At 34.8% G+C, this 16,860-nt stretch overlaps 1 protein-coding gene across 1 annotated transcript; it reads right to left on the bottom strand.

The window, feature by feature from the left end:
- Positions 1-1,568: 1,568 nt before the first annotated feature.
- On the bottom strand, positions 1,569-16,091 carry TMED5 (transmembrane p24 trafficking protein 5). The gene is made up of 4 exons (XM_054592147.1): positions 15,634-16,091; positions 10,528-10,625; positions 7,206-7,389; positions 1,569-4,426 (listed from the first exon to the last, which is right to left on the bottom strand). Exons 1-4 carry the CDS (start codon positions 15,820-15,822, stop codon positions 4,208-4,210), a joined length of 690 nt encoding a protein of 229 aa, XP_054448122.1. The 5' UTR covers positions 15,823-16,091; the 3' UTR covers positions 1,569-4,207.
- Positions 16,092-16,860: the final 769 nt, after the last annotated feature.

Here is a 16,860-nt window from a genome sequence, read left to right on the forward strand (position 1 = left end):
TCCTATATATTGTATTATTGGGTTGGCTAAAAAGTTCTTTTGTACCTCCCTTAAGCTAACTCTAGTAGCATTTAGTTGTCTTTAACTTCATTTGAAACAATTTTGTTAGATTGCATTGTGACAGCTGTCATATTAGCCTTCATTAAAGAAAAGCTTATCAAAATTGGTGAATTTTTGTGTGGCCATTTTAATATTGAAGATGGAAGAAAATATGCAACATTTTTGGCATATTATGCTTTATTTCAAGAAAGGTAAAAACAAACAAAAAAAGATTTATGCAGTGTATGGAGAAGGTACTGTAACTGATTGAAATATGTCAAAAGTGTTTTGCGAAGTTTTGTGCTGGAGATTTCTCCCTGGATGATGCTCCAAGGTTGGGTGGACCATCTGAAGTTGATAGCAAGCAAATTGAGACATTAATTGAGAACAAGCAATGTTGTACCATGCGGGCAATAGCTAATATGATCAGAATATCTAAGTAAATAAAGTTAATGGAGAAAATGAAAAACGTGTCTTTTTATGGAAAAAAACCATACAGACTTTTTGGCCAACCCAATACTCGTTCTTTTAGATTTGAAATAAGGGTAGAAAGGATAGAATAATTAGTCCATTCTCCCACTTGTTATCAGATGTAGAAATAATCCCTTTTAATAACATCTGGTCATTATATGCCATTTAAAAACTTCCAGGATGGGAAAGTAGTCTCTCTCTCTCTCTCTCACTATATATATCTATATATTTCATTTTAGTGTTAACTGATTCATTGTTCATTTTGCTGTTGACTCATGATAATTAAAAACCTCCGAATTTTTATCCTGCCCTGCATTTTCTTGCCTTTCTCTTTCAGATTCAAGGATGGAGGGCATCATCTCAAAGTTCCCACTTTCATATAGCATCTTAGGTATGGATTCTTTATTCTGTGCTCTCCCCCCATACATACATGAAATAAATGTGGCATGACTAGTTTCTAATGACACAAGCCTTCCATAACTCAAGGCACCTGAAAGTGATGGGAGTGCAGAAGTAGAATGGTGCCTCAGTTTGTGAAGTAAGGAGTGGTTTGTCTAGATGGTGTGAAAGAAATGGACTGTATGATGCTATTTTAACTGAGTTTTAAGATCTTACTTAAAATATTTCTATAAATGAAGAAACAGACTCAAATGAGTCATGAATTCCCAAGATCACCCAGTTAACAAACAGTTAAAGGATAATGGACACCCAAACCCCACACTGTGTTGTTAATTTAAGATTCTGGAGCCATATTCCAAACCTAAACAATTAATTTCTGGGGTGGGGTAGAGGAGGGGAGCAAGCTCCTTGGGTGCTTATTTAGCATTCCAAACTTTCAGAACTGATGATCTTTGCCTCTACTAGTATTTTGAGCACCTTTTAGGTACAATGCATGTGTGGCAACAGATGAGTAACTATAAATATAAAGAGAACGCCAAAGCAAGGTAGAAGGCTATAATGAACTATGGCTTTTTATTGAAAGGGAGAGCACACTTTGCTAAGATGAAATCAATGAAGACTTGAAGGATTAGACAGCACTTACAATGACTGTAGATAAGTTAGATTTTTTAATTTTAATTTTTATTATATATACTCAGTGCAGTATTCATTTCTCATTTAATAAGGTTCACAACTAAAAAAGCAATTTGAACAACTGCATTATTACACTTCAGATGAAAAACCATTACATTCTGAATTAATTTCTTTTAAAATTTCATTTGGGGAGGCATACAATTATAGGAATTCAGTCTTTGTCAATTTTAAGACATAATAATAATGCTTAAGATAAACAACATGAAGTTACATTGGAATTTATTTCAATGCTGTTTCAACCACTTATTTACCCTCTACATCAATGTCTACATGAAAGAACAGTATATCATTAATGATCCAAATGCAAATTAGAGTAAAATGCCAGACCTTAGTTAAATAGAGTAGTATTTTAAAAGTTTAATTAAAAACCAATGATAAAAAGCTGTTGATTTATAAATAGTTTACTCAATTATAACAAAATTTTAATTTTGAAATTGAATACTGACATTAAAAAAACCATGAAGCAAATAATATACCTTTTGAAATATTGAAGAACTTAGTCCTTTGCTTACAAATTTTGTTTTTGATTAATACAGGTAACATGCTTCTTAAATCTCTTTTCACTTTGTGTCTATAAAAATAAAATTGTTCTCAGTATTCCTAAATTCTTTCTTTTCCAAATAAGGCTATTGTTGTATGGTAAAAAGTTACTGAATTGGTTTAATTTAACATCAGTGTCAAAATATGTGCAGAAGGTGTAACAAATTCATTGTTAGGTAAGGAATCAGAGTACAGTACAGTAACTAGCCATTCACAAGAGGTAGAATTCTTAATCACAGTTTTATAAAAAGATGCAGTAGTTTATATCTGTACTGTCTTACTAGTTATAGTACTAAAAGTTTGCTTCTCAGTATGAGGTTAACAGAAGCGGGTATGGGAGGGCTCTTTAGAGACAAGAATATTATTGGTCCTTGTTTTGCATGTGTTACAGAACTATTCTTGGACACTTGGGAGCACTTACCAATGAAGGTAATTGATCACATACGGCATTTATCTCATTTTTTTAAAGGCTTCAGGGTAGGGAAATCTAAGTTTCTGTTCTCCCAAAGACATAGAGAGGAAAATAAATCTTTTTGTACCACTCTGATTATTATCATAAATGAAACCATTCTCTCTGGATATCAATTATTGCTTTGGAGTTCCAGCAGTATTAACCTACAGAGGTGTTCTGTACTCGAATTTAAAAGTTGATTGTTTCTAACTCCTATTTGTCATAAACAATATTACAAATAGGTATATCCTAAAAATTCTATTCAATTCATGATGTAGCTAAATTACTATTACTTGAGTAATACTCCACAGACTGCAGTAAGCTAGGATGGCACAGGCTTTATTTTTGTAGTTACTGACACATGGAGCATTCAGACTTAGGACTCTGTGGGTTTCTAATCTTCCTTGAATCATCAGTAAAATGATCAGAAAAGTCAGTTTATTAAAGTTACAGTAAAAATTGTAATAAATATGTATACCCAGTGCTAAACTACATAGGATTTATAATTCATAAAATACCTGAATATGGAACTTAGATAATTCAAAACAGTAAAACAGTTGTAAAAAAAATAAAACTCATAGCCAGGTAATGTTTCTTCCAGTTAACTGGAAATTATGATTTGTATTAGGATTGGGTCATTATAATGAGCCAATCAGGTTATAGATACTTACCTAAATCCTTTTTTAACTTTTTATTAGTTCTTTTTTTACTGATTTTGAGAACCCAGAAAAGGAGATATTTATTTATGTTAGGCCCAGATTCTTTTAGCAATATTTCCTTCACAACTACTGGTAATAATATATCCAACTAAATAATCATGTTAAAATTTACTTAACACTCTTGACAAATAACATAAAATTATTTCCCTCACATTTAATCTTAAATTTCCATACCTTAGACAGAATGTATCCTTAAGGAGACTGAGCAACCTTTAGCTATTTACTTCAAAAAGATAATTTGTCCTAATTTTAATAAGTATGACATAGCATTTTAAAGAATTACCACAATGTCAGCTTTTGGGAATGTAAGATAAGTATATAAAACAAACTCTTTGCTAGTATTTTAAATTGAAATATATTTAGTTATAAAAGTCTCACAAGCCTGTTTTTCACAGCTATGCTTCTACTTACATTAAAGGATATTCAATCCATGATTAAGTAATTCTCAGATGACTTATAACTTTTATAACAGTATATTGAAAACTTCTACAATTAATTTGTTTGCCATATTTACAAAGAAATTTCTGGGTAAGAGAATCTTTTAAAAACATTGTTCGGTGTTGTATTTAAGCCCAAAGTTCATTTATTTAAATCACCTATGACACATTTTATAAAAACTTTTTTAAACTTAGGAAAATGCCATCATTAATATGGCTTCATTCAATTATACCTATACTATGTAAAGTTTTGTTAGACACTTAAGTACTACTGAAGCAATAAGATTACTTACACAGACAAAAGTGAAAACTTTTCTTTCACATTAAAATTATAATTGTTTCATACTTATGGTAATACCTGAAAACATTTTGGAAAATACTATTAATGGTCTTGACTGTAACAGTTTATTGCATTTTTTGTCTCTTTTTTCCAATATTAAGTACTCTGATTTGGAGTTTTAAGTTCTACTTTTCCTCTTATCTTCAAATAGACTCTTCAGCATATAAACTTGAATGGCTGACACTACCACCATTACCACTAAGTTAACCATAGACCAGAAATTGACTCTGTCAAAGTTGCTTTCTTGTATATTTCGATCACGAGCTTCAAATGCTCTAAGCAGAGTTTGGATATGACCACTTTTGCTTAGTCTGGACTTGATACTGTTGATGGATTCCTGGAGATAAATAAAATAATTTTACTAAAAAAGAATGCTCAGTAATTTCAAATTAATTTTAAAATGTTTCATAGCACACTGATGTTCATATTAGTTTTATATCTAAATACAGTGTTAATTAAGAGACAGATGCTACCTAGATTACCTAAAGATCTTCTTCTGTAAGTTTATGCAATAGTTCTGATACTTTAAATTGTTGTTTATAAAGGTATTTAACAAAGCAGTAAAACTACTGTGAATTGAGAATAAATAATATGAAAATATATTCAAATGGCATAGTGCCAAGAATTTTATATACATTTTCACCTCCTTAGCCCTCACAACCATAAGGAAGTTTTAAAAAACTGAACTGGTAAGTTTTTAGGTATTTACCTTTATATAGTACATTGTATGTTAATATTTTTTCCCTTTAATGTTAGCCTGGTCCATATTAGCATTTAGCAAAACACCTAATGTTTTTATCTCACAAAGCAGTGAAATTAGAAATACTTCAACTTTGTATGGGCATTCTATACATACAAAAGTATAATGTATTTTTAATAAAAACACATTCCAACATCACATTCATTAAACAAACTTAGATGCATTCTAAATTATGTATCTTCTGAAAAAAAAACTATTTTATAGTAGGGACTTGGTCAGAAATCAATTGAAAACTGACTGTAGGCTATATGAATATAAGGTAGAATTAAGTTGAAATTTAAAATGATGTAAAAGTATTTATGGCAAAAATAAGAAGTGAGAAGCAAATTTTTCTGGAGAGTCACTTTGCTTAAAAATTCTCATTTAATCAGAAAATATACTTGAAATTTCAGATTGCAGTGTTAATCCTATAAAACCAAACATGTAATATTTATCATATGGGCATATTTGTAAAGAAATACAAATATGTTCCAGAAAAATAAGGAGTTCAGCTCAAAGAGCCTGTATAATTCTTATTAATAGCATAAGGATGATAGTCATACATAAAATTATTTTTTCCAGTTTGCTATTGTGATACAAAATTTGAGGGGAGTAAATGGAAAAAGCTCCTGAAAGACACATTATTTTTTTTTAAAGGCATATGTAAGTATTTTAAAGAATTTTAAACCTGAACTTTCTGGCCATTTTGTTGAACAGTGTGAATAAAGTGAATCTCTTGAGAATGCAGTGAAGTACTAATAAGATTTATAATTCTGTTTTGTTCCTCTTAGCAAAATAAATTTTAAATGGAATAATATAGTTACATGATTGAGATTTTAAAAATGGGTGTGAAGAAGACTGGATTATAGTAGAAGTATGGATCTATCATTCCATTTTAATTTGAAGCCAGTGCCTTATCTAAAAAATGGAGTGGAAGGGGAAAGGAAGGAGACTGGAACTAGACTAATTAATGAATGTCATCTTCTAGTTTGAAAACTCAGCTAAGTTTAATACACATATGAAATCAGGATGAGATCAAAAACTGTCAAAGTAAAAATTCATGCCAATCAAACTTAATACTTTCAGTTTGTATTCTCCGTAATATCAGTGGAAAAGGTAGTAAAACATTTATTGTGTGACAGACACCATTTAAAGCACTTATATACACTGTATATCACATTTCATCCTCATACCTCTGGAGGTATTGTCCCCTTTTGCAGGTTGGAAACCAAGGCTCAGAGAGCTCAGTCATCAAGGAATTACGCGTATAAAAGGACCATTTACTATTCCAATTTAAGCTAACCTCTTTATCTCTCTTATGCTATAATTTGATTGTTCCTTTCCTAAGAAACTTGAAATGATACCACATTATAAAAATACCACATTATAAAAAGGAAGTTCGGGTGATAAGAGTATAGAGGTTATACCATTTCAAACTTGGAATAACCATGTCATTTCTCCTGCAGGAATTTCTACAATAGAGTTATACATGTTATTTACAGATATCACTGAGTAAATTCCTTTTAAAAAAAGATTTTATGTATTTATTTTTAGAGGTAGGTGAAGGGAAGGAGATAGAGGGCGAGAAACACTGATGTGAGAGGGAAACATCTATCGGTTGCCTCTCACATGTGCCCCAGCCCCAGGGACCAAACCTACAACCCAGGTATGTGTCCTGACTGGGAATGGAACTGGTGACCTTTCACAGTGAGGGACAAAGCCAAACTGGTCAGGGCTCACTGAGTAAATTCTATCCTTTGATTACATCTAGCTGTGGCTGAAGGGCTATAACACTTTCCTCTATTGTTGGCAGTACTATTGTTAAATGCAAATAGGTTCTTATACATGTACATTTCATTATGCATGTTTATAATAAATGAAGCATAAAGCAATGCAAGCAAAGAAACCATAGCTGAAGTTTTTACTCCTGAGTGTAATGCTAGTTTTTGATAACTGCTAGGTTTGGTTTGAGTAATGAAAACAGTGTTCCCAAATTAATCAAATATCAAATTTTCATGTTACAAAAACTATGATGTGGGAAAAATGCCTGTCCATCTTAAGTTTTTACAAATCACTCAGGTTTACTCTATCTGTAAGTTTGCTACAGACCATTACATTCTTCTATTAGTGAACATTTTAAGGGAGTATTTAAGAGCCTGTATTCAAATTCTAGTTCTCCCTCTCTAGTTTTGTGACAGAAACATTACATAATCGCCCAAAGATAACAATTTCCTCATTGGAAAGATGGAGATAATCCTGAGAGAGTTAAGTAAGGATTGCATGAGATAATGCAATTAAAGTATTTAGCTCAGTGCCTGTCACATAGTAAGGCCTCTGGATGTTAATAATTTTTATTACATTAAAAAACCATACTAACCAGGATATCTTCCAGTTTCATATCCAACATATCTGTGCCAGTAATATATTTCTTCCAGTCCTCTTGTTCTTGCTCCTGTTCTCCCATATTATCCAGGATTAATTCAAAGAAAATCACCTTCTCAGAAATGGTGCTGAATGTATTATCAAAGCAGAACATGTAGTCACCAACTTCAGTCTCTACCCTATATTAAAAAAAGTACATCTTCAGTTATTTGTACTTATATTTTGGATCAAAGAGAATTACTACAAATAGAAGCAATAATGGTTTATAATAATTGGGAGGCTTACTGATAGACTTCCTTAGTATTTAAAGATAATTTATAATTTCTTAGGAAAGAGGCAACCTGGAAGTATACAGCAGTGGGCAAAAGTAGGTTTACAGTTAAAATACAAATAGTACAATAAATAATACAAGAATAAACTCTGTTTCAGGTACTCTCAACTGTAAATCTACTTTTGCCCCCCTGCCCCATGTTCTTGAAATCTACATGTGCTTGGTATTATGGTAAATGATCTTGAACTAATTTTTGGAAAAGAACAGAATTAAAAACCTAGACACATGAGATCTCGCAATGAATTTCAAGATTTATATGTTATAAAAAGTAATTTATCAAGAGTTCAATTCATATCGAAATATGTCGAGAAACCTCCCCTTCAATTGAGATTAAGCTGTAAAGTGAGTTTTGTTTTGTTTTCAAAAGCAGTGATGGATTTTTCTAAATGCTTTCTTTCAGGTCTCCTACCAATTAGGTACCTTTTTGAAATATAGTTAGGGTATTATTAATTCAGTTGTAGAGAAAAATGCATTTACATATAACTCCTCATTACAGGCAGTGCTAGACAAATAGGTATTATTTACACTCTTTAAGGCTGTGTTTGGATAAATTTTTACTAAAACTGACTTCTAGAAGGACAGTACTTATTATAAAAATTTAACTTAAGAAAAAAAATGATTTCAATGCCATAAATGAGACTTTTGTTGCCTTTAAAAAGTTAATATAGCTAAAGATAAAATTTTGGTTAAAATCTAATTTTTACAAAGTAGGTTTGTAAATTTACAAAGTAGATTTGTAAATTAGGAATGAGTTGGACTGCCTGGGTCTTAAATCCTGGCTTTACTGATGACTAGCTGTGTAACCTTCCATCAGTTTAATTAACAGCTCTAGGCCTCACTTTACTCATTGATAAAATGATAATATCATGTACCTCCAAGGACTGGGGTGAAGAGTAAATATACAAATTCATGTAAAGTGCTTAGAACACTGTCCTGGCACATCAAAAGAACTCAATAAATATGAACTCTTATAGACTCATTTTTGTCTCCTAATGTTTTAAAGAGAGAGAATTCTATGCATTAAAGCAATAAAATACACCTTTTTCACCTAAGAGTCAATTTTTATCTCTAAAGAAAAGCAGAAAATTGGAGAGAAACAAAAACTACCAGAAATTCTATTTATTTTCTATATTCTGAAATTTAAAGATGAACTACATTTTTAGTTCTTATTCATATGTCTATCAGAGAAAGTATACCATATTTTGCTGTGTATATTGCACACTTTTTTGCCCAAATTTTTGAGGGAAAAATAAGGATGCTCATTATATATGGGTAGTACTAATACTGTATCTATATGAATGTTTTAAATTCTTTATTTATGCTTATGTGTTAAAAGTGTACTCTAGAAAGCAATGACGATATCCGTATGCAAAATAACCTGGAATATGATAACTGCCTTTGTTCCTAAATATAAATAAATAAATAATTGAATTAAAAATTAAAATGAAAGATTTTTTGCCCCTGAAATTATGGGCCAAAAACATGGGTGCACATTATTATACACAGCAAAATATAGTACTTAATCCCAAGTATATCAATCTAAACTGACTTCTAAATTACTATTTCTCATCCTGGCTGGTTGTGTGGCTCAGTGGATTGACCACCTGCCTGCGAACTGAAAGGTTGCTAGTTTTCCTAGTCAGGGCACATGCCTGGGCTGTGGGCCAGGTCCCAGGTTGAGGGTGTGCAAGAAGCAACCGATTGATGTAGATCAATGTATTTCTCACACAATGCTGTTTCTCTCCCTCTCTTTCTCCTGCCCTTCCCCTTCTTTAAAAATTAAAAAAAAAATTAGTATTTCTCTATTTTATATATTAATAGTTTATACAAATATTTTTTTCTGAGCTCTACATAAATAAAATGTCATTTTACAAAGCACTCTGAAATTAATATATTATGATGGAGATATTTTTCCTCTTATTCATTCATACATATATTCGATTTTACTATCAATTACATGCCAGGTACTTTGTTTACCAAAGACCAATAATTATAATAATAGCTAGTACTTACATAGTGCTATGTGCCAGTGATGTTCTAAGCATCGTATGGTAGAAAGTAAGAATTTTGGTCCATCCTGCCTCCTGTTAATAAATGTATATCCCTGCAGACTTATTTAACTTCTCTGAGCTTCCTTGTCTGTAAAGATTCCTTTTCTGTAAAATGGGAATTAGGGAATCAAAGAATCTATCTCACAGTGGAGTGAAATAATTTAGAAGCATATAAAATGCAAAGCCTAGTTTATGGCAAATATTAGATACTCTGTATTCACTCTTCCTATAAACTCAAGAGTTTAGTTTTAACAAGAATACTGAGTAATGAAAGTGCTGAAGTAAAATAATAGAAAGAACATCAAAACATCAGTGACTGATTTTAAAAAAGGCGGGGGGGGGATGAGATGTAAGGAGAATATATGGCCTGTTGTCAAATTTAAACTGAAAGTGTTATAAAAAATACTTTCTTTTTATATGGTTTTCAATGGTCAGATTTTTTTACTTTCAACTCTTTTAATGGTCTAAAAAGAGTGAGGTTTGCATAAAAAAAACGTTTTAACTACACACACACATGCATTTTACTGTTGTTTTAAGAAAGAATGGGCAAAGATGATAGCAAGCAGCTCAAGAAACTTTAGGATATATACTTGGAACAGTAACTTACAGTTAAAACAGAAAGCCTGTGCTAGCCAGAAAGGCGAGTTTAAAATGCCAAAATAGATTGAATGCAATACCTAGGGAATGCTCATCTGTTTAACCAAAGCAAGGAAAAAGTTTAGTCAAGATCAACACAAAATGCCTACACACACACACACACAAAAAGGTCGATGGAAAATACTGTAGTTTTTAAGATCACAATCAAGGACTGTTTAAAATGTTCACATAAAATCTATTAATATTGATATTTACTATCAAATGTGCTAAATTTCCCTGCCCTGCAGAGAGCCCACTGGTATTATTCAGTCCGAGGAATCAACTCAGAGATTACTTACGTGTGAACTCCATCTGATTTTCTTTGTTCAAAAACTAAAGTTCTTCCTTCTGGAGAAGCAAGATGGAAATCAATATCTAATCCTGCTCCATCTAAAACCTGTAGAATAGTCCAGAAGAACATATATTACAAATTCTGAAAATAAATTATATAAAGTAGTAGATGATGAAAAAAATCTTCTTTATAAACCTAGAGGGGAAAGAAAGTCAATGGACTCATTAGGGCTGGAGAGGAGCAGAAAAATCATCTAGTTCAATACCATTCATTTTTGGAACTTGGTCCCTTTCTTAAAATTTCCTGTTGGCTATCATGGAAATTTAGACTTTATGGGTATTACTGAAATAATCTTCCTAAAAACAGTGTCTTCACTGAGAATCCTTATAGAGTAAAACGAAACACAGAAGGGAGTTGAAATTGCAGACCATTTACTTAGGCAATTTAGGGTATGTTATGTAACTTGCCTGAGTTTGTTTTCTCTTCAATAATATAAGAGTAAGAATTAGCTATTTCTTAGCCTAGAACTCAAGACCTTCATGATTGACTCCAACTGACTTCTTCAACAGATTCATCTATTGTTCCCCAATATAAGCTATATATTCAAGGTAGGTTGTTTACTTACTGGCCAGTGAACACTGTCTGTTCCTTGACAATCCCAAAATGACCTCCTCCTGCTGCCGCTGCTGCTGAGAAGATAGCAACTCACAGTTACAGTTTATGCCACACACTGCTATTTATTTAAAATCCTACCTGAGGATACGTTTATTGATTTGAGAGAGAGAGAGAGAGAGAGGGACAGACAGACAGACATGGCTGCCTCCCATACATGCTGACTGGGGACTGAACCCACATCCCAGGTGTGTGCTCTGACTGAGGATTGAACAAGCAGCCGCAAAGGTTTTGCTGTAGGGGATCGTGTTCCAACCAACGGAGCCATCCAGCCAGGTCCATACATTGTCTTTCAAGTGCTTTATGTGGATTGATTTATTCCTTACAACTCTAAAAGGAAGGTCCTATTATTCTCATTTTAATAAAAACAAAAAACCAAGTACAGATAAGTTATTTTCCCAAGGTGATGCAGCAAATAAGTGGCATGGCCAAAATAAGAACTCAGCAATCTCTCTCCAGTGGCTACTCTTTTTCTTATATAACATTCCATTTTATTTTATTGGTGGCTTTAATGGAATGATATAAAAGATTACCTACTCCTGTTCTCTATTTACTGATCAAAAGAACTTATTTCAAATGGCTAAATATATACAATTCTTTCTCCTCTTTAAATCCCCATGAAATGAAGAAAACAATACATATAATCTGTAACAACACTCGAAATCTAGGAAGCTTGTTAACAGACTTGAAGAGGAAAGAAATGTCTGGAAGATAACTCCACTGGGCAAAGGCTATATCTAGCTACCAGTATCTATCGATCTCAAAATTCTCAATTAAATGTACATTACAAACAAATGTAATTAGCAGAATGAACATGGATGGAGACTAAAAATCAGAGAACTAGAAGCCGCCAAGGAATCCTCAGAACAAGGTGGAAAAGTATAAATGAAAAAGTATGAGGGAAATGATAAGACCATGAATGACAGAGCTAAAGATATGAAATTATCCATCTAATAATATGCATTTCAAAAGGAGAGAACCAAGAGAAATGAAGAGAGGAAATTATCAAGTAAGAGAATAAAAATTTGTGTCTCAAAAAATAAAATTCATTAGATGGAAGCAGAATAAATAAAAAGAGATCTAAAAATTCTACTGACTTTTTGAAAGGATTTAAAAGAACAACCTAGAAACTTCCAAGCTAGTAGTAGAGAACTGCAAAAAAAAAAAAAAAAAAAAAAAAAAGGGGGGGGGGGGATTGGTGACAGAATTCTTACATATGAGATGCAAAAACCTGACAAAGAAGCCATGTCTTAACATTCCCAAGTAAAAATATTATATTGTTTACTGAAGTGAAAGCAGAAAGAAAAGCCATTTTCAGATATCCAAGAACTCAAAACATTCTAAAAGAATTAAAGTTATCCTCCAAAAAAAAAAAAAAAAAATCCATTAAATCAGAAAATGAACTATAACAAAACTAAGCAAAGATTTCAGTAAAATTAATTTTAAAAAGTATTTTTGGTAGTCGCTATCAAGCTTAATTGTTAAAAATGACATTTAAGAATACAGAAGTTAAAAATAAATAAAAAATATATTTAAAGTATAAATTATTTTAAAAAGCACCATAATCCAAAACTAAACTTGCCGATGATTTCAATGGAACATGATGGGCCAGTGCCACTTTCCTGTCTGTATTCTATGGTAACAGTGTTTCAGTCCCTCAAAAGAAGTCCTCTTATTCCTCAACGCCTTGTCACATGCTGTTCTTTTTACCCTTCACCTTGTTCTACGCACTCCCCTATGCCTAGTAAGCCTGATTCTTCTACAGATCTGAATTCCACTTCCTCTGGGATGTCTTCTCTCAATTCCCAGAAGAAATCAAGCCCTCCCTTTAAATACTCTCATAGTAGTATGCATTTACCTTCATAGCACTTTAATTAGAGTTATAATTTCACATTTATTTGTGTAATAATTTGATTAATGTCTGTCCCCATAGGAGACTGTGTAAGAGTACAAACCACAATTTTACCCACCATTGTATTCATAGCACCTAGCATAGTGCTTATACAAATTAAGCACTCAATATTTAAATTTTTAAATCTATTTTATTCCTAAAATGTATGTATTGATATTTAAAACTTCCGAGAATGTAATGTAGGGCTCATCAATTATCCTGAAAGTGTCCTGACCCTGAAAGGTAAGAAATGGTTAAACTTTTCAGTTTGTCCAATGGCAATGTTTGGAACATTGGTTCCCTGAAATTTTAAAAACTAAGACAAAAACCAGTAGTTTATAGTTAATGCAAAATTAATCATGGAGTAGGAAAATGCAAACAAAGGGCTGAAGATAATCTCTACCCTACACACCCCTCCAACATCATCTAGGATTATACATATTCAAATGATTTTACTTTTCTTCTCAATTAAAACAAATTGTTTGGGGAGAATGAATGCTTTGGGGGAACAGTCCCTTGAAGAGTGACTAAATACACAAAGTATAAAGCTAAACCAAGCCAGCAATATAGCACTAGCAGTGTAAATGTAAAAAAACTAACATTCATTTAATATTTACTCTGTGTCAGAGATGGTCTATGGGCACACATTAACTCATTTTCAAGTTTATGAGGTAATTATTATTATCTCTATTTTACAAGTCAGAGGTTAAGTAACTTGTTCAAAATCACACAGGTAGTAACTGAGAGGATTTCAACCCAGGCATTTTATCTCTAGAGCAGGAGCTCTTACTCATAAGAGGTCAGTAGTTAAAACAGATTTCCTTCCTAATACCTGGGTAAATATTGAGGAAGTTTTGAGTAATACAAAATGTTTTATTATGTAGTCCATTTCACTGATTTCCTTGCCTCTAATTTTGACCTCCTTAAACCCACCTTCCACACTACCCAGTGATCTATCTGAAAAACATTTTTGACTGTGTTACCATGCTGCTGAAATCTTCAATGGCTCTTGCACAGAATACAGGCACAGCTACTTAACATGGTGCACAAGGCTAAGGTAATTAATGATCAATGATCAAGCCTCCTAATCTCTCTCTCTCTTTTACTCCACTCTAAAGTCTCCACTCTAGACTTTGTAGACTTAGTCTAATAAAAACTCAGCACTTGCAGTGTGCACTACGTACTGCCCACTGCCAAAACACTCCCAACTATGCATTTTCAGAACCATCTATTCATTTTGTTCCTTTTCCTGAAATATCCTCCCTTCTTTACATTCTTGTTTAACTTAAACATCTTTCTAGATTCAAATTTATTTTATCCAGGAATCTTTTTCTAGAGAAGTGGCCCTTCTCTATTAGCGCCTAACCATACTTTATTGAAATTATGTGTTTACAAGCCAGTATCCCTTAGGATTTCAAGTACCCCTTGAAAACAGGGATTATTTCTTTTGTTAATCCCCGCCCCGCTCCCTTTTCCCCATAACTGGCGCATGGTACTGTTTACTACATGAACTTTTGAACTAGACTGGAAAGTTTAAAATGTTGAGCTCTGGATTTGGTTTTGCTAACTATGTGATTTTAGATACACTCTATACTTACCTTATAAATCTATCAATAATCTAGTCCCTTTGGATGAAAATTCTACATAACTTTTTATTTTGCTTTATATGTGACAGTTCCTGTTACTGAAAAAGATACCCCACATCAACTTAAAAAAATTAACATGTTTATAAATTAACTTGTAAAAAAATTTAAAAATGAACCACACCAACACACCTTTTTGCAGTGCTACCTAGAGACATTGAAATTAGCCGAGAGGAATTAATAAGATTTCTTCTAAGAAATTACTCTCTACCAAGAGGACAACATAAACTAAGGCAATTTCCTATATAATATTATGCAGATACTAAGAAGAAACCAATGATATGGGAAAAAAAGCTTACAGTGCTGAATGAAAGGTTATAACGTTTTAATATACAATTAGATCTTATTTGATTAAAAAATAAGATGTAATCGATAAGGAAATGTAACATTCATTACATACATCACAATATTCCAAAATCGGATTTAGTGATAATCACAGGGCCACAATTCAAACATCCTTAACGGAATGTTAAGATTTATAATATTGAGGTTGTGTGAGGGCGGTGGCGTGAATTAAACAAATGTCAGCATCTCGTCCAATAGTAAAGGACACCGTGTGTCAGTCCTGAGAATTGTGAAATTCTCAGTACTGGAGCGTGTACTGCCCAGCAAAGCGATGGGCGAATTATGAAACACAGAAAAACCACCGACAATAGCAGTGCTGGCCTCTCTCCGACCGGAGGAAAGGGGAGAGGGCAAATACTCAACTCGAGGTCCCGCCTAACTTCCCGGTTCCCGTCCCCACTAAGTACAGGCTTCCGCGCTTGCGCGGAGCTGGCCGGCTGCCGGGGCGGCCCTCGCCTCTCCACCATCCCGGCGGTCCGTAGGAAGTTTCCAAGCATTTAAAAGACGACCACGCGGTGCAGCGAGGTTAAAAGGAAGAGGTTGGCTCACCGACCGCACTTACTTGGTACTCGATCTCCAGCGAGGCCTTCAGGGGCATAGGCTGGTAGAAACACTCCTTCCGGCCGGCCGGAAGGGTAAACGTGAAGTCGCTGTCTAAAGAGTGTGTGAAGCCGACCACCCCCGGCAGCAGCACTGGGGGCAGAGCGGCCAGGAGGAGCACTGGGAAGGGCAGCCAGGTCCTGTCGCCCATCCCTGCCGCGGCGATCTCGGGCTGGAAAAGGCGTTTTGAGTTGTGGGTTGTCCCACACGTAGGCTCCTCTTTTCCTCCCTGGACTCCTCGTGGTTGGCTGGTAAACCTGAAGCAAACTCCAGGTGGCAGCCGCAGCGCAAACACTACCACAGAGGGTGTTACCCCAGCGTCCAAAGCTTAAGAACTGAGGGCGGGGCCAGCGGTTCCTTTCCTCAACTGAAAGCACCGTCCTAGGTCTCGGCTCCCTCTGGCCCGCCCCGCTTGAGCACCTCCCACCTCACAACCCGACGGCCGCAGGTTCCCATGGCTTCCTTCACGCCAATGGGCGCACTGGGGATAATTGTGGGAAATGTAGTTCCAAGAGAGCCGGCTCCAACGCGATCTCAGACCACGGTCCCCGACAGGCCCCGCGCCTCCCGCGTCGCCACGCCCACATTGCGCGGAGGGATGGAAGGGGTGGTGCTGCGGCTGGGGAGGTGCGACCTCAACGGTTCCCGCGGCGGTTCGAACTCTCTGCTGCCGGAGTTCGCTGCTTCTCTCTCTGTTGTGTCTGCTGTTCCCACGCCCGGGGCCCGCGAGAGGTTCCGAGGCTTCCGAACGCAAAGGAGAGCGCGGCGGGCGCTGTCGACGGGTGGGTCTCTCTGCCAACTAACACATGGGTAGTGAGCGACTGCTTCTTTGTGGGCGGAAACAGGCTTACCTCGGGAGTTTTGTTTCGTTCCCTCCAGGCACCCTCGGAGCGCTTAGTCTAGTCCAGTACTGCGCACGCTGCTCTGCGGATTGTATTTCAGTTGAAAAATGGAGACGAAGATGTCTTGTTTGCCCCATTCTTCAGATGAACATAGGGTCAATATTGTCCAGATGAGCGTTCTTGATACAGGAATCTTTTTCGCCTACAGCCCATCCTGTTACATACAGAGTACTTGTTCTTCGTTGCGATGGTTGTGCGTGTGAACAGCAACAAACGCGTTGTTATTAGAGCCAAAAGATGACGTCAGGGCCAGTAGCTAGCATGTGCATTTCCACATATGTACAGGC

This window comes from Pteronotus mesoamericanus, unplaced genomic scaffold (genome assembly GCF_021234165.1).
Source record: "Pteronotus mesoamericanus isolate MK-2021 breed Mesoamerican mustached bat unplaced genomic scaffold, CSHL_Meso_final scaffold_31, whole genome shotgun sequence".
Classification (NCBI taxonomy): domain Eukaryota; kingdom Metazoa; phylum Chordata; class Mammalia; order Chiroptera; family Mormoopidae; genus Pteronotus; species Pteronotus mesoamericanus.

Bases quoted from the DNA above. Each gene is read 5' to 3' on its own strand.
- TMED5 (XM_054592147.1), bottom strand. From the start codon at position 15,822: ATGGGCGACAGGACCTGGCTGCCCTTCCCAGTGCTCCTCCTGGCCGCT. The intron at 7,390-10,527 runs GTAAGTAATCTC...TTTTTAATATAG, and splicing joins AAATCAGATGGAGTTCACAC to GGTAGAGACTGAAGTTGGTG. The intron at 4,427-7,205 runs GTTAGTATGGTT...ATTTATCTCCAG, and splicing joins TGAAACTGGAAGATATCCTG to GAATCCATCAACAGTATCAA.